We start from the raw sequence: 27,100 nt of genomic DNA, 5'->3' as shown, positions 1-27,100 counted from the left end.
AGCATGGGACAGTCGATGGGCCCCTTCAATGTGGCCCTGGCGGTCATACATAGCGGCGGGCACCGCCGTCACAGGGCAGCTGCTACCCCTGTGACCACGGCAGTTCCGCCAGTTATATATATATATATATATATATATACAGTCTGCATCTTTGTTGTGTGTGCAGTATTTTTTTCTTGTGGGGAAGGGGCCAACTCTCATTGGGTGGATTCCCCCTATTCAACTAAGTACAAATCACTGAGTGATGGCAGTTGCTTGTTCTCCAAGCAACTGCAGAGGCTCAGGTTTGCTGTCGTCAGCGTCACTGAAATATGTAACTGACATGCATGCCAGCCTGATGGCAGAGCAAGGTGAAAAAAGGGCGACACATATAGGAACCATCTTCTTAAACATCCAGTGCACAACATGCACAATACTACATATGGCTGATTTCACCAGGCACAGTATACAGCCTGCATAGAAGAGACATGTTTCTTGTTTCTAACCACAATAATAGGGAATCCATAAACAATTTCATGTACATTCCTCAACTTCTCAAGCAGATCATTTCATATTATAACACTACCAGCTATTCTTGCTACTTACCTTTGTTAATTTTGGTTACTGCCATAACCATAATTGGAACACCAATGACTGATGATAGGATCCAGATGCATACATTTATAACTTTAGCTTTTGAAGGTGTACGGAAGTCCAGTGCCCGAACAGGATGACAAACAGCCACATAACGGTCCACACTCATCATGGTCAAGGTGAAAATGCTGGTGAACATATTGTAGTAGTCTATGGATATAACTATCTTACAGAGGATCTCCCCAAAGGGCCAGGTTTCCATGAGATACTTGGCACTCTGGAAGGGGAGTGTACTGGTGGCAAGGGCATCTGCCAATGCAAGATTGAATATATAAATGTTGGTAGCAGTCTTCATTTTGGTGTATCTGTAGAGAAGAAATAAAAAGTGAGAATGGTCCTTTATTCACTTTTAAACATTTTTTGTTAGACAAAATGAAATGCAGCTTGGGACATAAAAGAGATTTTGAACCCCTTCCCGATGTTAGGACCTTGCCGTGCTACACAGAGTGCGCTTAAATGTCTAAAGGACAACATACAGTGCCCTGCAGTTTCGTGTGAGCAGGGATATATCCCTGCTCACACCACAGTGACCCAGGTATTAATGGATACCTCTGTTTGCTGGGCCTATTTTTAGTGACTATCACACTTTTTGATAAGCTGATTGGAGTGCTGGAAGTCAGCACTGCAAGCAGCTCTTTAAATAGGCATTTAAAGGTCTATACATAGATTGTGGTGTAAACAGAGTTAAATCCTCTTCTCAGTCAGTTGGGGCTATTTTTCGTGGCCCCGGACTGACCAAAGAACTCTAATAAACACTAGAAGTCAGCGCTGCTTAGAGCCCTTTAAATTCATTTATAAAGCTATGGCTGAGCAATCGCACTCAGCTGCAATTTTCTATTGGTCTGCAGGCTGCTTGAGTGAGACTCCCAAAGGTCTGACCTTGGCCGGGTCTTCCTGCCCATCACCAGCCAATTGTGACCAGTGCTGGGCTTTGCACAGTGTAATTGGCTGGGAAGAAGGCTTGATTCATAATTACAGTGACTGTACTTTTGAAAACAGGCAGTAGATGGCGGTCACATACCACTATATACTGTGTTAACTAGGAACCCCATTTTATAATATCTTAATTGATACTAGCAGATGGTTTCCATAGGGTTAGTGTTGGAGCTTTGGGCTATGGTAGGGTTAAGGTTAGATTTAGGGGTAAGAATAGTGTAGAGTTACAGAGTTAGTACTAGCGTAGCATTATGGTTAACTTTAGAGGTAGCGTTAATGTAGAGTGAGTGTTAGGGTAAGGTAAGGGTTAATGCTTGTTCTGGGTTGATACTGTTTTAAGGTTGTAGGGTAAAAGTTAAGGGTAAAATATGGTTAGCGTTATTGTAGGCTTTAGGTAAGGGGTATGGTTGGTATAGGGTTAGCATTAACTAACAAAATGTATTTCGATCTTAGGCATATTAGGCTTGTAACAAGACTAATATATGACTCTATGTTGAATTATTTTTATTAAGTGGCATTAGATGCGTAAAAAATGATTATAAGCAAAAATGCCCCTCCACCCCCGTCCTGATTTTTAAAATTGTATTCACAAATAAGGTTGTGTTAGATATACACAGGAAATTAAATGAAAGCCCTTTCTGTCCTTTAAAAAAACAATATATAATATGCATGGGGCACTGGAAGAGAAACCTAAAGCTCAAAATCAAGGTTTTTAGTGCTCAATCATATAGATTAATTGCAATATTTTTTACTGTAAATCATATAGATTAATTGCAATTTTTTTACTGTAAATCTTATAGATTCATTGCTCTTTTTTTTTTTTACTGTACATCATATAGATTAATTGCATTTTTTTTTTTTACTGTAAATGCCCTATTTCAGAGATTCTGTTTCCAGGAAAAGTCAAGTCAACATAATAAAATTGTAACTTTCAATGCTTGCTGCAGATTTGAATTATTAAACTTAATTAAAATGCAAACTTAAAGATGAATAGGTGTATTTTTTGACATTGCTTTATTCAATTATATCATTTCAAGTTATTACTTATTTATATTTAAAGCAGCTCTGTCACTTTTCGGGGTGTTTACTTATTTTGCAAAGTCTTCAATGGTGCCGCTTGCAATCAGGTGGCTGCGGGGTGCAGGGAAAGGTGAGGTTTACTTACCTGAATTTATCCAGCCATCGTCTTCTTGCTGGTCCTTATCAGCCCCTGGCACTTCATCTACCAGGAGCCGACCTTAGTGCGGTACTCTCGCACATGCTTTGTCTTATTTATCTCTTGACTGAGTTGCAATTACAGTGAAATTCCAACACAGTCTTTATGAGCATTTCACGAATATTTTATCTTTATGAAATACTCACTGGGGATTGGGAGGGTGACAGAGCTGCTTTAGTGTGGCAACTATTGTACTTTGTATCAATGTGATTTTTGTTATCACTAGTTCTAAAGTGATGTGCAAACATAAAGACCAATAATATCACTAAGGAGTTGGCGCCCCAATAGCCAAGAGTAGTGTTAGTTAAAATGGCAAATAGATTTTTTGTTTTTGTTTCAGGTCATCAAATCTTTATATTTCAAAGGATAATCAGATTAATTTGGATTTCACCAACTGCTTACTGTAAATGAAATTAAAATTTGACTTCAAAACAAACTTTTTACTGTTTTTCTTTAAAGAACAAAGAGCACTGATTAGTAATACAAGGAGGAAAAAAGCAACTCCACTAATCATGATTAGTTAAAAAAATAAAGGATATTCAGATTGTGACTTGTGCATATTTAAGTACAAGTTTTATATAGATCTATACATATTTGTACCCAATCACTGGCATATCTGGGAACTCACTGGGTTTTCCCAGGAGCCTTTATATTTTTTCTGAGCCTGATTAAATGTACCCTGCTGTCGCTGGGCTCAATAAGAGGGCATTGATAGGTTAAAAGGCGTTGTTGCCATAGCTGCAAAAACACCTTCATAAAAGCATCTGGTTTTAAGTGTTTTAAACTACTGAAGAATAAAAATGACAGAGCTATCTTTCCACTGCTAAGCATGATAAAGCAGTCGGTTAATATCTTATCTAGATGGAACAGCACCTTTCAAAGCTTTCCATGAAACAAGAATGATATTGCTTATGGCAACAATTCCAGTGTGGTTTTGCTTTGATTAAAAATATAGCACTTAAAGCCAAGAGAACAAATGTCGTTGGATGCACTCACAGAGTCTATTTAACTGCTGCAGCTTATTAACTCTATTGAAAAAATGTACAGGAGAGCAAGCAGATTGATAGCATATAAATGCTCGGAATGGATGGCCCTAAATGTTTTATATATTAAATGTGATTTTTACATAGCAGTTCCATCATTATATAGCAATGGTTCCCAAGTTAGTCTATTGGTAACACAATTGGCACAGGATCAAAAGATGGATCAAATCTGTTCCAGTGGGTATTTAGATTAATCCTGGGCTGTCGGGGGCATGTAGATTTCTTTGTTAGCGATTGTTTTATACAACCAAATGGGTATTGGGAACATGAGTTACATCTTTTTACATGTATCAAATTTCAATAGCTCCAATATTTTTTGGCATTATGGGATCCCAACAGTGTGTCTGTCTCTAAAAACAAATCATTGAAACTCTGGGTCCTGTGACAGACTGCAGCATAAGGCCAGCTGCCACATTTCTCCTGGGGCTCAATTCCAGGTAGAGTAAGATGGACAGAACCTTGAACACATGTTTATGGCTATAGTAGAGGTGCTGAGAAAGTCTACACGACCGTGTAGAAGGCAGATATGAAACGGTTATGAGAAGATGTCAGAGAAACTAAAAAGAAAGGATATGGAGCGCTAAGCAGAGGAATAATTACAGGTTATATGGTGAGACAGTAACAGCTCTGGTAAGGTTGCACATTTTACATTTGTGGGTTATGTGGAGAGAACATTTGTCATTGGGATAGGCAGTGGTGTATCCTGGTTTTGTGCTGCCCTAGGCAGGACAAAACTCAGGCGCCCCCCTCCCGCCCGCCCACACCACCCCCACCCAACCCTTCCCCCGCCCCGCCTTCTAAATACACACACACACATTCACTGACAGATACGCATACACTAGCTAACAGAAACACACACACTAACAGACATACACACACACACTGACATACACACACACACACACACACTAACAGACATACACAGACACACTAACAGACATACACAGACACACTAACAGACATACACAGACACACTAACAGACATACACAGACACAATAACAGACATACACAGACACAATAACAGACATACACACACTAACAGACATACACACACACTAACAGACATCCACTAACAGACATACACACACTAACAGACATACACACACAATAACAGATACACACTAACAGACATACACACACACACACACACACACACACACACAATAACAGACATACACAGACACAATAAGAGATATACACACACACTAACAGACATACACACACTAACAGACATACACACACACACACACACTCACTTTTTTATTTTATTTTATTTACCCCCTTACCTTTGGGAATGCTGGGGGGGGGGGTCCCTCTCTCCCTGGTGGTCCAGTGGCTGCTGGGCGGCGCTGGCGGGCGGCTGGCGAGGGAGCACTTCCTCTGAGCTGTCTGCTCAGCTCCCTCGCGCGCAGCACAGTGGGGCTGGGAGGTGGAGCCGGAATATGACGTCATATTTCGGCTCCCAGCCTCACTCTGCGGCGCTGAGCAGACAGCTCAGAGGAAGTGCTCCCTCGCCAGCCGCCCGCCAGCGCTGCCCAGCAGATCGCCCGCCCAGAGGGCTTGTCAGTTAGCTGCAAGGCTAACAAGGCATTTGCCCTGGGCATTTGGGGGTGGCGTTTTTTGTCGCCCCCTGGAAAATGCCGCCCAAGGCAAATGCCTTGTTTGCCTCGCGGCTAATACGCCCCTGGGGATAGGTCTCATTGGCATAGAGACTTTATATAGAGTGGGATTTATTTAGAGACAAAATAAGGGAGGGATTTTAAAAGTAAAGTTTCCAAATTGACAAGAAATTGTTACATAGCTACGTAGGCTGAAAAAAAGACGTGCGTCAATCAAGTTGGATTTTCCTCACATTTGTTTTTTGCTGTTGATTGAAATCAATCATGGAGTGTCTGAGGAAGTTTAGAAAGGTGCATGAGCTGGCACTTTTTGCATGCGTAAAAAACAATGAAGTATGAGTGTGGGGAAAAATCTGAACGGGTTTGTTCACCAAAGTATGAACTGCTTGGAAAAGTAAACTCAACGTGCATATAGAATTTAGGTAAAAAAGTCAAAATCAGCTATGTTTTCAGTTTGGTTATTTTGACTAAAACGTTGAAATACCCTTTAAATTCACTTTGCAATTATGGAAATTATTTTTTGCGGAATAATTCTGAAAGTGTAATTGCCTGTTTCACAAACCTTTGCAACATGTGCAAATATACACTGTGACATTCCATAAAGAAACACAATAATTGTAAAAAAACAAACAAACATTATTTGAAAGCGGGGTGTACACCATAGTAGGTTTAAATTACTGCCACCCCTCTGATAAAAGAAGAAAACATCTATATGTAATTCGGTTTGAGAGTTTATTTACTGTAGCCTAATCTGCCTTCTCTTTAGGAACGTAGCAAGCATTGCATGCAATGTTTTTCTTTGAGCAGCACTAGCTGCATTCAGCATATTAATGCTATGCATATCTTAAATGGACACTACATGTTCCAAATTAAAATAAAAAGCACTGTTTAGTAGATATAATCCCAATGAAAACATGCATGCACTTAAGCATGCATTTTCTCTGGGATATATCTAAAATCAGCTGGCAAAAGTTGCAGACCTCTTGCCAGAGGCAATTGCAAGCACTCCCCTTCTAACCCTGCCCAGATGTTCTATGGCTGTCCAATCACAGACTTCCCAATGCAGCTCAATGAGAATGCTTTGCAAGGCATGTGTTTAGAAGGATTGCCTGCCTCTCAGGTTTAACTCCACTGAGATAACCAAACCAGGAAGTTAACATGACTTGTTTTCTGATTGACAACTGGGGGGTGTATCGAGGTTAGATTACAAAAGTGCCAATTTATATTTAAAGAGGACAAACTCTTCAAACATAAATCATTCAGCAAGCTAACTCTAGGAGTCGGCAGTGTCCCTACAAAGTTGAACTGGCTTTAGTTGCTGTCTGACTTACACCCACTAGAAGTGTGTTTTTAGCTAAATGTAAATATGCTGTATCTCAAAAATGGTAATGTTTTACACTGTTATGCAGGAGATGTAGCATCTATGTATTAAATCCACTACAAAGAAAACACATATGTTAATCAAATTAACACCATCATTTAGGTTGGATTGCAGCATCAACTTTCAGCTTAAAGCCATTTTTCATGTTGGATTGTGTGAGTTTAAGATTAAGGTTTGGTTGTAATTGATTTTGGGATGATTTTCCTCATTGCTCAGTGTGTTTTATTATTAGAGTGCTATGCAAGACTTCTGATATCATGTCAAACACATAGATGTCTTCCATGTGTAAATACCCCTTGAAAACTGTTGCAGATAAGGCCAATTGCAACCTTGTGACATGAGGACCAAACTATCATGTTGAAAGCATGACCTGTTGACACACATGCCATGAAGGTGATGAATTTTTGACACTGGTGATCTTTCATATATGTCCTAGGAATATGAGAATAACCTGTATTTACTGTACCAGGGTGTTTTTTTTTATAGTTTATACAATTCTACAAGACAGATGAAAGGCAGAAAATAAAACTTATAAGAGAGAAAGTGGTATCACTACCTAGGCACAAGATTGGAATGTTAAATAATGTTGGAATAGAGTGTAGAACGGGGGCGTGTCCTAGACTCTGAACGGAGAGGTCGCATGGCTTGAGAGCTCCGTACGAAAACGGCCATAATCCAGAACACTAACGCTCTGCCGAACATACTTTATCGACCATGTCTCAAAGCAAAACTAAACGGACCGCTGACAAGTCCGAGAAAACAGAAAAATCCAACTTTTTTGCCTCCAGGGCAAGCCAGCACAAAGCCCAACAGGCCCAGACTTCAGACCAAGATGGCGCCGAAGAGGAACCGGAGCTACCACACACGGTGACACCGCCAGCAGCAACGCTCACACAGGAGATTATGCAAACTATGCTAGATGCACTCTCCACTAAACTGCTGCAAACACTGCAGACTGCTCTGGGGGACCTCAGGAACGAAGTCCGTGAATTGGGAACCCGGACCTCCACAGTGGAGGATAAAATGGCGGAAATGGCCGACGCACACAATGAGCTCGCAGGTAAGCTCACATCACTACAAGCCAAAATAGACCCACACGAGTCTAAAATGGCGGACCTCGAGGACAGGGGACGCCGCAATAACATCCGCATACGCGGAGTTAAAGAAACAGTCACACAGGCGGATCTCCAGACCTACATCACTGAGTTACTCCACTCCGTGGCGCCAGACCTGCCAATAGACATCCTACTGCTGGACAGGACGCACCGTGCGGCGAGGCCTAAATTCCTGCCCCCAGAAACACCGAGAGATGTGCTGGTGCGTATGCACTACTATCATGCAAAGGAGGAGATACTGCGAGCGAGCCGAGCAAAGAAAAACCTACCGGATCCCTACAGGGATATCCTCCTATTTGCGGATATCTCAGCAGCCACTTTGAAAAGGCGCAGGGACTTCCACAGCGTCACGACAGTGCTACGGTCACACCACCTGGCATACCGATGGGGATTCCCGGTAAAACTGCTGGTCTCCAAGAACGGGAAAACGACCATGATCCACAGCCCAGAAGAAGGAGACTGGATACTCCGAAGCTGGGGACTGGACGACCCGACCAGTACACAAACAGAGCCGCAGCAGAGAAGACTGTCCCCGGACTGGAAGAAATCCAAGAGACATTGATGAAGGGACTTTCATGTTGTTTCAAGTGTCATAAGAAGGGCTGAATTGCACAGCAAGTATATTGATCTCTTCCCTGGGCAGAGAAAGGGGGGTGGGTGGGAGATATGCCAACAGACCAGGGGGTTGGGTGACCCCCTAACTGATCAAGGGGAGCTGAATACGAGGGGAATAAAGACCCGAGGGGTGCTACCACCTCTGGTTAAAGTCCCCGTATGCCCCAGATGTACACCCTAGCTCTAGCTCACCACCCAAAAAAAAATAAAAAAAAAAAATTAAAAAAAAAAATTATTAAAATAAAAAATAATAAAAAAAAAATAAAAAAATAAATAAAATTAAAATAAATAAATAAATAAAATAAAGAGTAAAAAAAAAAAAAAAAAAAAGATCACCTAGATAGAATGCATTGCTGAGCCCAACTTTCACTTTTGATTAAGCAACCTTCTCTTACTAGAACTCAGAGCCTACCATAATATACCATTCCTAAATGGCCAAAGTACGGAATGACCTTTTCTCTGGGAGGAAGCCAAACGCTTCCGCCCCGGGGCACCACTCCACTGTGCCCAGCCACTATCCTGGCAGTTAAGTTCTTTTTTTTTTAATGTTTATGTTGTATTGGTTAAACATATACTGTTTTTATGTTAAATGTTACGGCCGTGTGGTCGGCCTAGCTGGGACCGACTCTCCGCCCTGGACCTCACTAGGAGGAGACTTGGCCTCTGTGTCGAACTACTGGGAAAAAGCAGTGCTTCCACAGCGAACACACACTTCACACGTTTTTGAGGGTTGGATGCCCCGCTTGAGAGAGCTGGGAGGGGTGTCCCCCCTGACCAACATAGACGTAATCTATAGGTATTGTTGCACAACATTCCTTTACAACCCCCCATGAAAATATGCTCCATGAATGTTAGAGGATTGAATATCCCGGTTAAACGACATATGTTGGGGAGGGAACTTAGGAACATACGGGCGGACGTAGTGTGTCTCCAGGAGACTCACTATAGAAAGAACGATCACCCTAACACATTACAATCACGATATCCCTGGCAGTTTCATTCTACGGCACCAACCAAATCGAAAGGAGCATCTATTTTAATCAGCAATTCTATAAGCTTTACATTGCATTCTGCGGACATAGACGATCAGGGACGGTATGTTATAATTACAGGACTCTTTAACAATATGCTCTACACTATTGCCAACGTATACACACCAAACACCAACCAGAGAAACTTCCTCAGCTCCATACTATAGAAACTGACACATTTACAAGGGGGAATTAAGATCGTCTGTGGAGACTTCAACCACATTTTAGACCCCATGGTAGACACGACTCTGACAAGCTCCAGACTTAGGCTTAAGACCCTCCAAAAAAGTTGCAAACAATTACAGAAACTCCTAGCCCTCCACCACATGTATGACGTGTGGAGAATCATGCATACACGTGAACGCGCGTATACCCACTTCTCTCAGGTACACAATTCCTATTCCCGGATAGACGGGTTCTTAATAAAAGGGACAGCCCTAGACCAGGTGACAAAGTGTGAGGTGGGCGACATAACATGGTCGGACCACGCAGCGGTCACGCTGGAGTTGAAAGACCAATATGACTTTACACATAGGAGCCCCTGGAAGATACAACCCACGATGTTACAAGACAAAAAATTTGCACAGGAACTGAGACACGCACTTCAACACTATTTCTTAGAAAATGACACACCTGACATCTCCCCGGGTACGCTCTGGGTGGCACACAAGGCCCTGGCTAGAGGAATCCTTATCAGCAAAACTGCATACGTACATAAACGGGAGAAACAGCTATCCCTGCAATGGCAAAAGGAACTCTACCACCTAAATGCTCAAAACCAAGTTAACCCATCACGAGAACTCAAAACCCAAATAGCACAGGTCACTAGGAAGCTCCACCAACACGCCTTAGAAAAGACCGGGCAATGTTTGCGAAGACTCAGAGCCACCTCATATGCACAAGGCAACAAAGCGAGTAAGCTTCTCGCTAACACTCTTAAAGCTAAACAAGCCAATCAAAAGATAGCATATTTAATGTCGCCCACGGGGGAGAAAATTATGGCCCCCAAAGGGATTAGCGATGTTTTCGCTGGCTACTATGCCGCCCTATACAACTTAAAAGACGACCCACGCACACATCAACCACTTGCGGAAACCATTGAGGCATATTTGTCCACGATGGATCTCCCGAAACTGACACACCAACAAAGCAAAACACTCACCGAGGATATCACAGAGGAGGAGATCGCGGTAGCGATCAAGACCCTTCCAATAGGGAAAGCGCCGGGACCCGACGGGTTTGACAACTCGTACTACAGGACATTCGCTACAGTCCTGTCCCCGCAACTAGCCAGAGCCTTTAGAAATGCAGTTGAGAATCAGGCATTGCACAAAGATATCCTAGCGGCCCACATCATAACCCTACCCAAACCAGGCAAACCCCCCACACCCCCCCAAAACTTCAGACCAATTTCGTTTTTAAATACTGACGCAAAGCTCTTTGCGAAAACACTAGCGAACAGGTTGGGGGCGATGTTACCCCACCTGATACACACGGATCAGGTGGGTTTCGTGGCGGGTAGACAAGGGTCGGAAAACACCCGTAAGGTTCTGGACTTAACGTACCACATGGCTAGGAGGGAGGCCGGGGGCGGACTACTGGTGTCCCTAGACGCAGAGAAAGCGTTTGACCGCCTACACTGGAAGTTTCTGGAGGCGGTCATGCGCAAATTTGGCATACCAGGTCCGTTCCTCTCAGCGGTACGGGCACTGTATCACAGACCGACGGCCCAGGTGCTGATCGCGGGGTTCCTCTCAGAGCCGTTTCAAATAACTAACGGAACGCGGCAGGGATGCCCGCTCTCCCCGTTACTGTATGTCATGGCCCTAGAACCACTAGCGCAGCGGATTAGACAGAACAAATCCATACAGGGGGTTCACATAGGGGACATTGAATATAAAACAAACCTTTTCGCCGACGACGTGCTGCTGACCCTTACCCACCCAGAGACATCCCTACCGGACCTAATGACAGAAATACACACATATGGAGATAACTCCTACTATAAATTGAATGTGCTTAAAACCCAAGCCATGGAGGTGGGGAAAGAGGGGGAAAATGTGAGGACACTTCGGGACGCCTTCGCCATGGACTGGAGGGACGACCATATCTCATTTCTGGGGATAAAACTCACTAAAAACATACACGACCTATACTGCTCCAATTATGAACCATTAAAATTGGAAATCACAAACACACTAAAAGCCTGGGAAAATCGATACCTGACATGGAGAGGTAGAATAGCAGCAGTTAAAATGTCAATACTGCCAAAACTTCAATATCTCTTCCGTACGATACAGATTAAAGTGCCTATGTCATACTTAGACGCCATCCAGAGACAGATAGTGCAATTTGTGTGGGCTGGGAAGAGGACTAGAGTGGCGACTGAGATTCTCCACCGCCCAGTGGAGGCGGGGGGACTAGGTCTACCCAATATCAGATTATATTACAGAGCAGCCATAGTAGCATCTGTCCTGACGACCCACGTCGAACGAAACCCGCCCCAATGGGTGGCGATTGAGTCCTTTTGGGCCAGACAGACAGAACTGAAGTTTTGGCTCTGGATACCACGCCACCACAGGCCTAGATTGGACTCAATTTTGCCCACCACGAATGTGATGATTAAAGTCTGGGACCTGGTCCGCCAGAGGCTGTGCTCTGGAGGACCATGGTCACCTGTGGCACCTATCCGTAGCATACACTTAGCACACCCGACGTTTGACCATCGCATGTGGGAGAGGGGAGGATGTACCCACACTAGACATCTGTATTCAGGAGGAGCATTGTTGCCACTGCCAGACTTACTGACCAGTTTCGACCTCCCACAAAGAGCAATTTTCCCTTACTTACAACTCAAGTCAATATTGCAGGACCAAATCAGCCTCAACGACCCACGGGGAACTAGAACCCACTTCGAACGAGTGTGTGAGGGCCTCGCCCCCCCGAGAAAGGCACTTTCCCTCTGCTATAATGCGATGCTCACTCACGATGCCCCCACCCTTACCACACACCAGCAGGCCTGGCAGACAGACCTACGCACCACTATTACAGAAACACAATGGAGGGCATCATTTACTGCACACAAGGGGAGAACAACATGTGCCTCACACCTCGAACAAATTAGGAAACTGGGATATAGATGGTACATGGTGCCCGCAAGACTGACACGCATATATCCAGGGTCAACAGACAAATGTTGGAGATGCGGCACAGACAAGGGAACGATGCTCCATATTTGGTGGACATGCCCGCGCCTCCGAACATATTGGACCAAAGTGGAGGGACTTATTGCTGACATAACGCACAAACGAATCACGCTTACACCGGAACTTGGGCTTTTATTTATAGGGTTAAAGGAATTTGACCACAATGACTCCATTCTCGTGTTCCATATCCTAATAGCGGCAGTAACTCTGATTGCAAGAGCGTGGAAGGAGGGGGAGGCACCATTATGGGTAGCACTGACACGCCAAATCTCCACGAACTTGGACTATGAACAAATGGCACGAAAACACCTCAGTTCGGGGAAGTCGGTTCAAGAAGTTATAGGGAAATGGGATAACTACCTACAAGGTCGCACAACACGAGAAGGCAATGATACGCGAAACGCATAATACAAAAAAAAAAGAATTATATATACACGCCCACATATACCATGCTCCGCAGCAGCACCCAACCATTCTTGTGTTCGCTGAACCGCTCGGGTCCCGGAGACCCGCAAAAGGTGAATACCCACATTGTAAATATGTGTAAATAGTTGTACAGTTTCAGTTAGGGGGGGGGGGGGAGATATTTCGGTCAGAAAGACAGAGTCCAATATGCACTTACGTTAACCAAGAGCAAAGGTTTGCACCTCGCAGAAGAGAGGGGACGAGGAATGTCCAAACACAATACACGCGAGGGGTTACAGTTACACGGGAGGTACAGACAGACGGGGATTTAGGACCCAACTTGGGTAACCCCGAGGCTGATATAAGCCATTAATCAGGCAAAGACCCGGAGGGCGAGTCACCAAGCTAACGGAGACACACACCGTTATAAAGGGGGCACCCTGTAAAACACGACACTAGACACAAGAGCTAGAGGTACTGGAAAACCCAAGGATGTTGTGTAAACACTGATCATTTGTAACCCTGTACCCTTTTATTTGTTTTTTATTTCTGTACCCCCGCCCTGTTCCAAAAAAAAAAAAAAAATTACACGCCATATATAATGTAGACAGCTGTCATAAATTGTAGACAGTTGCTATGATATAAACACTGCTGTATCACATTAACTACTTGGTACTAAGCTACTATGTAACAAAAGGTGACACTGTAATGTAATGTAATGTAAATAACAACACACTACGCCTAATGGTCCAGGGGTGATCAATGTATCAAACAATGTATCACACAACGTAACATAACTGTATAAACAATGGCGTTTATGTCTTCCCCCCTCCCTCCCACCCTTCTTCTCTTCTGTATCCCCATTACTTTGAACTTTGATTCCTGACAAAATAAAAATTGTCAAATTGGAATAGAGTGTAGAACTGAGTGGACACTTCATACATTATTAAAGTGCAGGTACAATGAAAGGACATTTTTGCCATTTGCCATCTAGGAAACCAATGAACTCTATAATTAAATGTAGATTTGAAATCAAACCAAAATGATGGGTGAGAGAATAGAGACATCAGCAACTTATCAGGCGAAATAAAGATTAGAGAGGTGCATGTAATTATGAGGGAATACAGAAAAGATCACTTGGGTTCCTTTTGTAAAGTGTATGTAGGACGCCTAATTCCACACTGATGGGCATAATGGGTCAAAACAGATTTTTATTCTATCCTAGTAAAACAATATTTATGAATGTCTTCATTATAAGCACTGCTAGGTCTGAGGGACAGAAATTATTACTGCAAGGCTAGTAGTGCTTAGCATGTCTGATGAAGATAAAATTGGTTTTGTAGCTACTGTTTACTGAAGTTATTGCGTAATGGGACATTTGGCCTGGAGCTGAAGGTCCACTGAAGCATCTTAAACACTCCAGTAGAGCTGCAAAGGAAAATTTAGTTGCATTCAGTATGGTGACATTTCTCAAACTGCACCTCTTTTAAATAAAAAAAAATAAATGGCTTCATTTTTTATAACATCTACACCATAGCTTAAGACCAAATGCTGCATTGGTATTGGTACCCAATATTCACCCATAATTCACCTACTCATGAAATAGAGCACCCAGTGAACCCATGAGACATACAGCACATAAAGTAAATACATAGAGACCTCATCAAACCTAATAATAAATATAGAAGCTGCATGAAACCATAACACATAGAGAACGCATGACACCTTTAACATATGTGCCTATTTGACACTGATAATGCATACATCACATGACACCCACAACATATATAGTAACATTAGACCCATAACACCTACAGCATTCACATGGCACATGCAACCTACATACATACACAAATATCCTGATACAGTCAAACTGTCAAATTGAACCTGGACAAGAGATCTATCAATGAAAGTTCTACATGTTTGGAGGAAAAAGTCACATGGAGAAGGAGGAAGTTGATGAATTTACCAGCAATCACTCCTTGAACAAAGATTGAAGAAACACTATAGTGTGAGGAATACAAGCATGTATTTAGGTATCTGGCCCCTCTCTACGTGGAGACTAAACGTTTAAAAATATTTTCTTCATGGCCGCGCCAGTCACGCCACAACTGGCCCCACCTACATGGCTGAGATCACCAGTCTTGCTGATCTCAGCCAATCTAAAGCTGTTCCATAGGAAAGCATTAGGAGGCTATTGCACATGCGCAACAAAATGCAGTGCTGCAGCAATCAGCATCTCCTTATAGAAATGCATTGAATCAATTCACTCCCTCCACTGCAGCACTAACCCCGTCTGAGTGACTGCCACAAGAGGTGCTCCGAGGCAGCAATGTAAAAACTGCCTTTTCTCTGAAAAGGCAGTGTTTACAAAAAAAAGCCTTCAGGGTCAGGGTTTAGATACCAGAACCACTACATTAAGCTGTTGTGGTTCTGGAGACTATGGTGTCCATTTAACCCCTTAAGGACACATGACATGTGTGACATGTCATGATTCCCTTTTATTCCAGAAGTTTGGTCCTTAAGGGGTTAAGCTGTATGTGTCCCATAATATTGCTATTTGTTTCAACAGCATGGAAAAGATTGTGGATAATAAGCAGCAAAGTGTGAGACAAATATGGATTATGCATAACGTATTATGCACATTAAAATACAAGAATAATTAACCAATCATCTTATACTTTTGTACAACAGATATACAGATAAGAAATATATTGTTTGGGAGTGAAACATGCATACATTTTCACATAACCACAATTTCCTGTCTGATCGACCATTTTGCAATTGTATCCATTCATCACACTTGTTGAATAAGCAGAGAATTCTAGCTAATAATATTGTTATCTTTATATTTTCCAGTGAGCTGACGAGCAAAATGAAATAATAAAATATTATTTACCTTCCAGATAACAAATAGGTCTTGTTAATTGTGCATGAGTGATGATGACATTTTAATTGCTATAAAGTTGTTTGCAAGGTTGCAGAGGTAATGCATTTTAAGGACTTTACTTTTCCAGAAAATCAGCTTATGTCCCTTAACAAGAAAGTGAGAGGTTGAATATTATTCAGGTCACCTTGCAGGAAGGATCATGAATGTATCAATAGAATTCTTCCGAGGTTCTGATGTCTGAAATAGGGAATCCAATACATCGCAATCAGGGAAAATGAGTTCAGGTCATGATTTGGGATGAGAATTTATTGACAAATTAAAGTATTTTGTAGGAACACTTTCTAGTCATATCACAGTATGTCATTGACGTTAGTGAACGGAACATCTTCTTGAACAAATAGATTGCTGGACTTGTGGAACAGTCTGTATCAGTGCTACATGCATCATAAAATAAGAAAATTACATTTATTAATAAAAAAAAAAAAAGGGAACTGGATGTAGCATAGTCTAGTAACAGTCTAATTACTAGAACATAGCAGAGTAACTGTTAGAAATTTAATTTTGAATCTGCCCAGCGGACTATAATGGTCTGTTCTTAACTGCTATAACATTATGTGTTTATGTTTAAAAAAACAGATACAAGATGTTAGTGGATATGGTGAGTAAAATGAGCCGATTATATGGAGACAAAGGAGGTGTCAAGATAAGGAGAGGTAATATGGAGAGATAGGAGGTGTTAAAGGGAGAGATATTATACAGAGAGATAGGAGGAGTTATAGAGAGAGGTTAAATGGAGAGATAGGATGAGTTATAGGGATAGGTTATATGGAGAGATAGGAGGAGTCATAGAGAGAGGTTATATGGAGAGATAGGAGGAGTCATAGAGAGAGGTTATATGGAGAGATAGGAGGAGTTATAGAGAGAGGTTAAATGGAGAGATAGGATGAGTTATAGGGATAGGTTATATAGAGAGATAGGAGGAGTTATAGAGAGAGGTTATATGGAGAGATAGGAGGAGTTATAGAGAGAGGTTAAATGGAGAGATAGGATGAGTTATAGGGATAGGTTATATAGAGAGATAGGAGGTGTTATAGGGAGAGGTTATATGGAGAGATAGGAGGAGTTATAGAGAGAGTTTATATAGAGAGATAGGAGGAGTTATAGGGAGAGGTTATATAGAGAGATAGGAGGAGTTACAGGGAGAGATGTTATACAGAGAGATAGTAGGAGTTATAGGGAGACGTTATATGGAGAGATAGGAGGAGTTATAGGGAGAGATTATATGGAGAGATAGGAGGAGTTATAGGGATAGGTTATATGGAGAGATAGGAGGAGTTATAGGGAGAGATGTTATACAGAGAGATAGGAGGAGTTATAGTGAGAGGTTATATGGAGAGAAAGAAAGAGTTATAGGGAAAGGTTATACTGAGAGACAGGAGGAGTTATAGAGATAAGTTATATGGGAGATAGGAGGAGTTATAGGGAGAGGTTATATGGAGAGATAGGAGGTGTTATAGGGAGAGATGTTATACAGAGAGATAGGAGGAGTTATAGTGAGAGGTTATATGGAGAGAAAGAAAGAGTTATAGGGAAAGGTTATACTGAGAGACAGGAGGAGTTATAGAGAGAAGTTATATGGGAGATAGGAGGAGTTATAGAGATAGGTTATAAAGAGAGATAGAATGAGTTATAGGGAGATGTTAAATGAGAAGTTGGGGGAGAGGTTATATGGAGAGATTAGAGTTAGAGCAGCTATATTGAGATGAGTTGAAGTGAACAATTATAGGTAGGAATTATAGAGCGATATATGTAAATGTATGAGGAATATGGTAAACTTATCATTAGAAATAGAAGAAGCTGCAATGTGTTTGGTAACATTCAGAGATAGACCTGTAACTAGAGGCACTGAAGAGTCACCATGTAAGATTGACATTGTTATAAAACCATCCTGAATTTACACGACTAAGGTTGATTTGTAAGTGCTGATTGCAAAAGATAGTTTTTCTACCTTCAGTGATGTGAAGGCATATTTACTGTACACCTAGCAACACTGAGACTGACTGCATATAAGATGTGTGTGTGTATACTAATATACTCATATATATAATGTGAATGAATATTGTATACATATACACAGTTTTCGGTCAATTATAACGATGTGCATTAGGTGCTGATATAAGGATGCACACATAACTACATAGTAATATACACTCTTATAACAAGATACAATTCTTGCACACTCCATCACATATTCTCATCATGTAATTATATATAGTATCTAAAGGTACAAACAGAGCAGAAGGATACTGGTAAAACACATGTATATTAGAAGTAAAACAAGCAAACATAATCTATCTATCGATCTAAATTACCCCTTACTCTGTCTTCGGCATACATGAAGGAAGTTGGCTATTAGTGCAAGTTAAGTTACCGGGCACATGAAATAATGAAATATGTATTCAATTCCCGCTTGAGTTTTCTATCCCATCTTAGAGAAAGTGAAGCCTGTTTTAGTGTGGTTAAGGAAGAGTTAATGGCAGTCCCTCGCCCCCTACCGCTTCCCACCCTCACACACCTCCATACCTGACAATCCCATACATGACCAAGATGTTGCCGAGAAGCCCCACTACACACACCACAGAATAGAGGGCAGTGATAGCCACTGCCATGATAATGGAAGCATGATTCCTGGAGAATCCCTGGCCCGGGACACCGAGGCTGGCATTGGATGAAGGAGAATAGGACAAGTTCTGTGTCGCATTGGAGAAGAGGAAGTCTGGGTACAGACTGGAGGAGGACAGCTCCAGTTCTAGATCCATTACTAAGCTGCGGCGAAATGCTCTTTCCTGTTCCTTGTACTGTTGCAAGTGCAAGTGGTACCCGAGTCCGCGTTGCCGTGGAGACAGGAGAACGTTGAGGACAGGATACTCGAACCACAGCAACTGAGCGGAGAAGAGGGAGTGGGAGAAAGAAAAAGGCTCCTTCCTTTTTTACAGGCAAGCCCTCCTCTTACACCTCCCTTCGATTCCCACTCATACATTTCCTCATTCCCAGCAGACAGGACACCCTCCCCAACCTGAAATTCTCCCTACCTTGCATTTCACTCCTTTCTGCACCCACGTTTCCACTACCTCCCTCCACTACAGAAAAACTATCAACTCCATGCTCACTACAAACACTGCCTTTCCTAACTCCCCAATACTCACATACACGTATGAAACAGAAAAATCAAATCAGAAGCATGTCCCTTGCCCTTGCACAGTCCCAAGTGAAAAACAATCATTGGTTTCTGTCCAGCATACTGAGTTCCCCTAGCTTCAGCTTGTTTTACACAATTGATCAAAGTATTTCTGCAACCAGCCCTTTTTCCTCCACCCAGCACTTTCATCAGCATTGCACTCCTGCCTTCAGCTGTTATCTTCCACTTCCCTCATTTACAACACAGGTCAAGCATTCTCTCATGTATCCACTTATAGCTTCACTTACCCCAATTTTTATTTGCTAACACCATCCTTAGTCATTGTGCATTTCACGTCTTTTGGGTTCTACAACATAAGGTGTTACTTATCTACATATACATCTATCATGACCATTAATCCTTATATTAAGCTCCAGATTCCAACTAAATGCATTGGCTTCATGATATCCTCATTTCCTTCCAATACATACCTTAATTACTAATCATAAATACAGTATCCCACCAGGTCTGCAAATAAAGGTTGGTTGATGCATATCTCTGTGCTGTCAGTTAAATTATATTTTACAATACATAATATGGTTGCAAAACATAGACAGCTGTAACGTAAGGTTTATAGAAACTACTCAGTGCAGGATAAAAAGGAGATGGATGTTCAAAGAACTGAAATCTTGATAAATGGTAATTTAACAGTTGCCTGGGGCTTGATTCACATAATCTGCCCTTTCTAACCAATAAGGGGTTTTGAGGATACTTTGCCACTGTTAACCATTAATCAATAGTTATAGGTTTATATATATATATATATATATATATATATATATATATATATATATATATATATATATATATATATATATATATATATATATATATATATATATATATATATATATATATTATATATATATATATATATATATATATATATATATATATATATATATATATACACTGCTCAAAAAAATAAAGGGAACACTTAAACAACACAATGTTACTCCTAGTCAATCACACTTCTGTGAAATCAAACTGTCCACTTAGGAGGCCACACTGAGTGACAATCAATTTCACATGCTGTTGTGCAAATGGGATAGACAACAGGTGGAAATTATAGGCAATTAGCAAGACACCCCCAATAAAGGAGTGGTTCTGCAGGTGGTGACCACAGACCACTTCTCAGTTCCTATGCTACCTGGCTGATGTTTTGGTCACTTTTGAATGCTGGTGGTGCTTTCACTCTAGTGGTAGCATGCGACAGAGTCTACAACCCACACAAGTGGCTCAGGTAGTGCAGCTCATCCAGGATGGCACATCAATGCGAGCTGTGGCAAGAAGGTTTGCTGTGTCTGTCAGCGTAGTGTTAAGAGCATGGAGGCGCTACCAGGAGACAGGGCAGAACATCAGGAGACGTGGAGGAAGCCATAGGAGGGCAACAACCAGGCAGCAGGACTGCTGCCTCCACCGTTGTGCAAGGAGGAACAAGAGGAGCACTGCCAGAGCCCTGCAAAATGACCTCCAGCAGGCCACAAATGTGCATGTGTCTGCTCAAACAGTCAGAAACAGACTCCATGAGGGTGGTATGAGGGCCGGACGTCCACAGGTGGGGGTTGTGCTTACAACCCAACACCGTGCAGGACGTTTGGCATTTGCCAGAGAACACCAAGATTGGCAAATTCGCCACTGGAGCCCTGTGCTCTTCACAGATGAAAGCAGATTCACACTGAGCACATGTGACAGACTTGACAGAGTCTGGAGACGCCGTAGAGAGCATTCTGCTGCCTGCAACATCCTCCAGCATGACCGGTTTGGCAGTGGGTAAGTAATGGTATGGGGTGGCATTTTTTGGGGGGGGCTCTCCATGTGCAAGTCAGAGGTAGCCTGACTGCCATTAGGTACCGAGATGAGATCCTCAGACCCCTTGTGAGACCATATGCTGGTGCGGTTGGCCCTGGGTTCCTCCTAATGCAAGACAATGCTAGACCTCATGTGGCTGGAGTGTGTCAGCAGTTCCTGCAAGATGAAGGCATAGATGCTATGGACTGGCCCGCCCGTTCCCCAGACATGAATCCAATTGAGCACATCTGGGACATCATGTCTCGCTCCATCCACTAACGTCACGTTGCACCACAGACTGTCCAGGAGTTGGCAGATGCTTTAGTCCAGGTCTGGAAGGAGATCCATCAGGAGACCATGCGTCACCTCATCAGGAGAATGGACAGGTGTTGTAGGGAGGTCATACAGGCACGTGGAGGCCACACACACTACTGAGCCTCATTTTGACTTGTTTTAAGGACATTACATCAAAGTTGGATCCGCCTGTAGTGTGTTTTTCCACTTTAATTTTGAGTGTGACTCCAAATCCAGACCTCCATGGGTTGAAAAATTTGATTTCCATTTTTAAATTTGTGTGTGATTTTGTTGTCAGCACATTCAACTATGTAAAGAGCAAAGTATTTCAGAAGAATATTTAATTCATTCAGATCTAGGATGTGTTATTTTTGTGTTCCCTTTATTTTTTTGAACAGTGTATATGTATGTGTGTGTGTGTGTGTGTATATATATATATATATATATATATATATATATATAATCATTTTAAAGCTCTACAACTCCCTCTCTGGGTGTGTGCTTTTATATTCCTGTGTGACTCTCCCTGTGTGGATGTCTCTAGTGTGTCTCTCTAGTGTGTGTCTCTCTGTGTGGTAGGCCAATATAAAGAGCAAACTGGCCACATACTGGTCAATGTAGCAGCATATGGGACACTAGTGGTGGCAGTTTAATTATATATGATACAGTGTAGGGGAACAATAATAGCATATGGGGCAATATGTATGGTGCAACACACTATGCCCCCCTATGCACACCCAGGAATCAGGCTATCTCCTTTGTGCACTCACTATACCCTGTACACATACTACACCCTGTATACAAACATAATACAGTCTCTGTCCACGAAACGAACGAAAGCTTACACACACACATACCCCCATACACACACACTACACCTCCTATACAACCAATGCACCCCTATACACATACACTGCACCCCATATACACACTAACTATGCCACTATATACACATTTCACTTATAAACACACACTATACAACTATACATACATAGCACCCCTATATACACAAACACTATATCTCCTACACACACAATACCCACACACTACACTCCCTGTACACATAGTATGCTCACACACACACACTAGGGGTGTAAAACTCAGTGTGTCCCAGCTCCTCCAGTGTATGTGTGTTGAACTGCCAGGAAGTAAATTGGATTACATTCCATCTGCCCACTAAAAAGCCTCTCACACACAAAGTGCCTTGCAAGAGGAGAAGGGACAACATTGAGTGAAGCACACTGTATAGCTACTTCTGCAGCTCTAATATCATCAATAGTGATGTCCCGAACGGTTCGCTGGCGAATAGTTCCCGGCAAACATAGCGTGTGCGATGTTCGGTCCGTCCCCTATTCGTCATCATTGAGTAAACTTTGACCCTGTACCTCACAGTCAGCAGACACATTCCAGCCAATCAGCAGCAGACCCTCCCTCCCAGACCCTCTTACCTCCTAGACAGCATACACTTTAGATTAATTCTGAAGCTGCATTAATTTTTTTTTTTTTTGTATTTTTTGTGTTTGTGTTTATTATACATTATCCTCCATAGCCAGTAACCTGTGTTTATTATACATTATCCCCCATAGCCAGTAACCTGTGTTTATTATACATTATCCCCCCATAGCCATTAACCTGTGTTTATTATACATTACCCCCCCATAGCCAGTAACCTGTGCTTATTATACATTATCTCCCCCATAGCCAGTAACCTGTGTTTATTATACATTATCCTCCCATAGCCAGTAACCTGTGTTTTTTATACATTATCCTCCCATAGCCAGTAACCTGTGTTTATTATACATTATCCCTCCCATAGCCAGTAACCTGTGTTTATTATACATTATCCCCCCCATAGCCAGTAACCTGTGTTTATTATACATTATCCCCCATAGTCATTTATCATTGGACTCAGGGCCGGCGCGTCCATAAGGCGGCACAGGTGGCCGCCTTAGGGCGCATGGGCTCTGGGGGCGCAATATTTCAGTGGCCGGCAGGAGGGAAGCTCTCCCTCCTGCCGGTCACCATCTGGACCCCGGCGCGGCAGTGCTGTGATGTGATAAGGCGCGGCGAGGGAGCTCTAATCTCACCGCTCTGCTCCCTCGCGCGCTGTCTGCTGATGCCGCGGGAGCCGGAATATGACGTCATATTCCAGCTCCCGCGGTATCAGCAGACAGCCCGCGAGGGAGAAGAGCGGTGAGATTAGAGCTCCCTCGCCGCGCCTGATCACAGCACTGCCACACGCCGCCCAGCAGCCCCACTGGACCACAGGGAATGATCCATCATCCACACCAGCTCTCCAGGTAGGGAGGCTGGGTGGAAATTTTTTATTTATTAAAATAATTAGTGAATGTATGTCATGTGTCTGTGTGTGAGTGTCTGTGAGTGACAGTGTGTGTGTCTGTGAGTGACAGCGTGTGTCTGTGAGTGACAGCGTGTGTCTGTGTGTGTGTCTGTCTGTGAGTGACAGCGTGTGTGTCTGTGAGTGACAGCGTGTGTCTGTGAGTGACAGCGTGTGTCTGTGAGTGACAACGTGTGTGTCTGTGAGTGACAGCGTGTGTCTGTGTGTGAGTGTCTGTCTGTGAGTGACAGTGTGTGTGTCTGTGAATGACAGCGTGTGTCTGTGAGTGACAGCGTGTGTGTCTGTGAGTGACAGAGTCTGTCTGTGAGTGACAGTCTGTCTGTGAGTGACAGCGTGTGTGTCTGTGAGTGACAGCTTGTGTGTCTGTGAGTGACAGCATCAGTCTGTGAGTGACAGCGTCTGTCTGTGAGTGACTGAGTGTGTGTGTTCATGTGAGTGTATGAGTGTGTCTGTCAAATCAGTGAGAGTATGTTTGTCATTGAGTCTGTGTGTGACTATCAGTGTGTCTGTCAATGAGTGTCAATCAGTGTGGGTCTGTCAGTGTCAATGAATGAGTGTGTGTCAGATCAATGAGTCTGTGTCTGTCAGTGACGTCTGTGTGTTTGTCATTGAGTGTGTGACTGTCAGTGTGTACAGAGTGTAGCGGAGCGGAGCACGGTACAGGAGCTTCTGTTTCCTGTACCTGGCCAGACTGACAGGAGGTGCTCACAGAGAGAGCACTCCCTGTCAGTCTGGCCGGGTACAGAAAACTGAAGCTCCTTTAGGGGATCTTCTCCGCTCGGCAATGCAACAATAGAGGTAGGAGGCACACCAGGAAGGGGAGTGTGACCACTAAAGGGGTGTGGGGTGCACCAAGGGGCAGGGAGGGAATGGGAGAGAAACACCAAGAGACAGGGAAAAGAGGGGGAAGGGGAGAAGAACACTAAGGGACAGGGAAGGGACAACTAATGGTCGGGGAGGGGAGAGGGGCTGGTTAAGAGGCACATAGGTGAAGATTTTTTTGGGGGGGTTCGTTTTAGAGGTTTGTAGAGAAAGTATATAGTGATTGTGACGAGAGCAATCTCGCCACATTGCATTGGAGAAGCCTGGTTGCCCGCCTGCTGCCTTTGGACTATGGACCAGACTTTAAAAGACTTTATTTTCCCTGCAGAAAGGCTTATTCGTGCCTTTCTGCTGGGGTGTTCGGTAGATTTTATCTACCGAACAAACTGCCGAAGGAGCGACCACCTGGGAGCTGGAGTGTGCTGCCAATTTACCTCCCTGAAGCTGCGGTTAACCGCAGCTTAATTGACGAATACAGGGTGGTCTTTGTTCGTTTACCAAACACGTGGCGGCGGCCATTTTAAAAGTCCCGAGCGGCCAGCGGTGTTCAGCGCTTACACCATGGATCTAAAAACGGACACTTATTTGCACGAACACCGCTGAGCCGTCCGCCGCCTGGTTCTTATTTGTACAGATCTAACGAATACATGTTCATCCGGTACTTTTGTCATGTGAATGTGTTAACCCAGATAGCTATGCCATGGAGCCTATTCGTGAAATTAAAGACTTTGGCTCCATGGCAATTGAACTGTGTGAATAGGATCTGAGCGCTATTCGTTCGTTTAAAAAAAAAAAAAAAAAATGAATTCTTTATTTTTGCAGTGCATGTATAATTGACAAAAACAGTTGTCTGCATCAAATATCGGTATCATACAATATTTTGTAACTACGGTTCTTGTGGTTTTAGGTAGTTTGTCCGTGCCATTTTATGTGTGGTGTTATCTGAGAGTAGTCTATCAAGGTCAGTCGGGGTGTAGCTTACGTGAGTTGTATAGTCGTACGGGTGAGTAGTGATCCGAGGGACCTGGCTTGTAGTGCTGGTATGCGGGCTGTAATGTTGCAGGATATATGGGGTAGTTCTGCACAGTAATGCATGTGTAGGGTCTGTCAGGCGTTCATAGTGAGATAGGGGTGCTCTGTCATGAGTGTGTGTCTGGCTTCTCGTATCTATTCTTCGGTATTGTGGCGTTGTGTCTCATGGCCCATTTCCCTGCTGAGTGATGTGCCCCTTACCTTGGGGGTGTCGGGGGGTGGGGGGAGCGCAGAAAACTATTCGGTGGTGTGACATGTTTTATGTATAAAATATGACTTTGTGTATTTTAAAGTGTTTTTATGTTTTTTGTGCTCACCATGTGCATAATGGCGATTTGCTTTTGTTCTGGGAGATAATTGAATTACTTCATAATTATCTCCAGGGCAGAGGAGAGGAAGCCAGGATGCATTGTGGGAAAGTATTGTGACTGTATGTCCTAAATTGATACCTGTCTTTTGTTACAGTCTCCCATTTGGTCCCCTAGGGGAGTGTCCACCAAGTGGGAGACCTGCATAAATACTGGGCGGGTAGCCCATAATAAACCAGACCACTGCTTGACCATCAACACGGAGCCTTGTCTCGTCTTTGGGGGGATTCACTGTATGCTGATAGAGACTGATTGCCAGGAGTGTAAGCCGCTTGGGAGCTTTTCCTGTTCGTCTGCTAGCAGCTATTCGTGAGGTTCCGGTTCGGGAGTTTGGTGTGCTACCTTATTCCCTTGTATGCAGTTCGGGAGTTTGGTGCATTCACTTGTATTCAATTCGGGAGTTTGGTGTTTTACTGAAGCTGCCTTTATATTTGAAAGGGGAATATCGCCTAAACGGATTTTAATCCCTTGTCTGCTGAAACGGTCCGTTACAGTGATCATGATTTTTAGCGATATCCAATATTTTTAAGGTGGTCCCAGTGCCACCACTCATATCTGGTGTCACAATAGCTTGCATTTAAAAAAAAATAAACTTTTTTGACTGTAATATAATAGCAGTCAGTTTCCTTCACACGTGTGCGTTTCAGGGCCTGCCAGGGCACAGTGTCACACCAGTGCAACTCATATCTGGTGTAACAGTAGTGTACATTAAAAAAAAAAAAACTAGAAATTTGACTGTGAAATAATAGCAGTCAATTTCCTTCACACGTGTGCGTTTCAGGGCCTGCCAGGGCACAGTGTCACACCAGTGCAACTCATATCTGGTTTAACAGTAGTGTACATTTGAAAAACAAATACAGGGGGCTTGTTGTCACATTTCGGGGACCCTTGGTGTTGTACGTGGCTGGGTGGAGGAAGAGACCTTCAATAACATCAGTGAGGACAAGGAACGGGACATGGCTAGCTTGTCCAACCTTGTGCAAATGGGGAGTTTGCGGTTGTGCAAATGGACTGTTTGCGGTTGTTTGCGGTGCGTTAAACGGGGAGTGTGGTCTGTCACTGTGAAGCGGGCGTAACCCTTACACTACCTGATCGATACAACATC

The 27,100-nt window shown here is 43.1% G+C and overlaps 1 protein-coding gene across 1 annotated transcript in view; it reads right to left on the bottom strand.

Annotated features, from left to right (window-relative positions):
• Nucleotides 1-19,009, bottom strand: part of OPRD1 (opioid receptor delta 1) — a 33,373-nt gene extending 14,364 nt beyond the window's left edge. Inside the window, exons 1-2 of the mRNA XM_063444450.1 lie at nt 18,675-19,009; nt 586-938 (exon numbers count right to left, since the gene is read on the bottom strand). Coding sequence (XP_063300520.1) covers nt 586-938; nt 18,675-18,910 — 589 coding nt within the window. The 5' untranslated portion in view covers nt 18,911-19,009. The remainder of the gene's footprint in view (nt 1-585; nt 939-18,674) is intronic.
• Between the last annotated feature and the right edge of the window lie 8,091 nt (nt 19,010-27,100).

The sequence above is a fragment of the Pelobates fuscus genome, chromosome 1 (genome assembly GCF_036172605.1).
Source record: "Pelobates fuscus isolate aPelFus1 chromosome 1, aPelFus1.pri, whole genome shotgun sequence".
In the NCBI taxonomy this organism is placed as follows: domain Eukaryota; kingdom Metazoa; phylum Chordata; class Amphibia; order Anura; family Pelobatidae; genus Pelobates; species Pelobates fuscus.
Note: the sequence above shows the minus strand (reverse complement) of the source record. Positions and strands in the feature narration are given on the sequence as shown.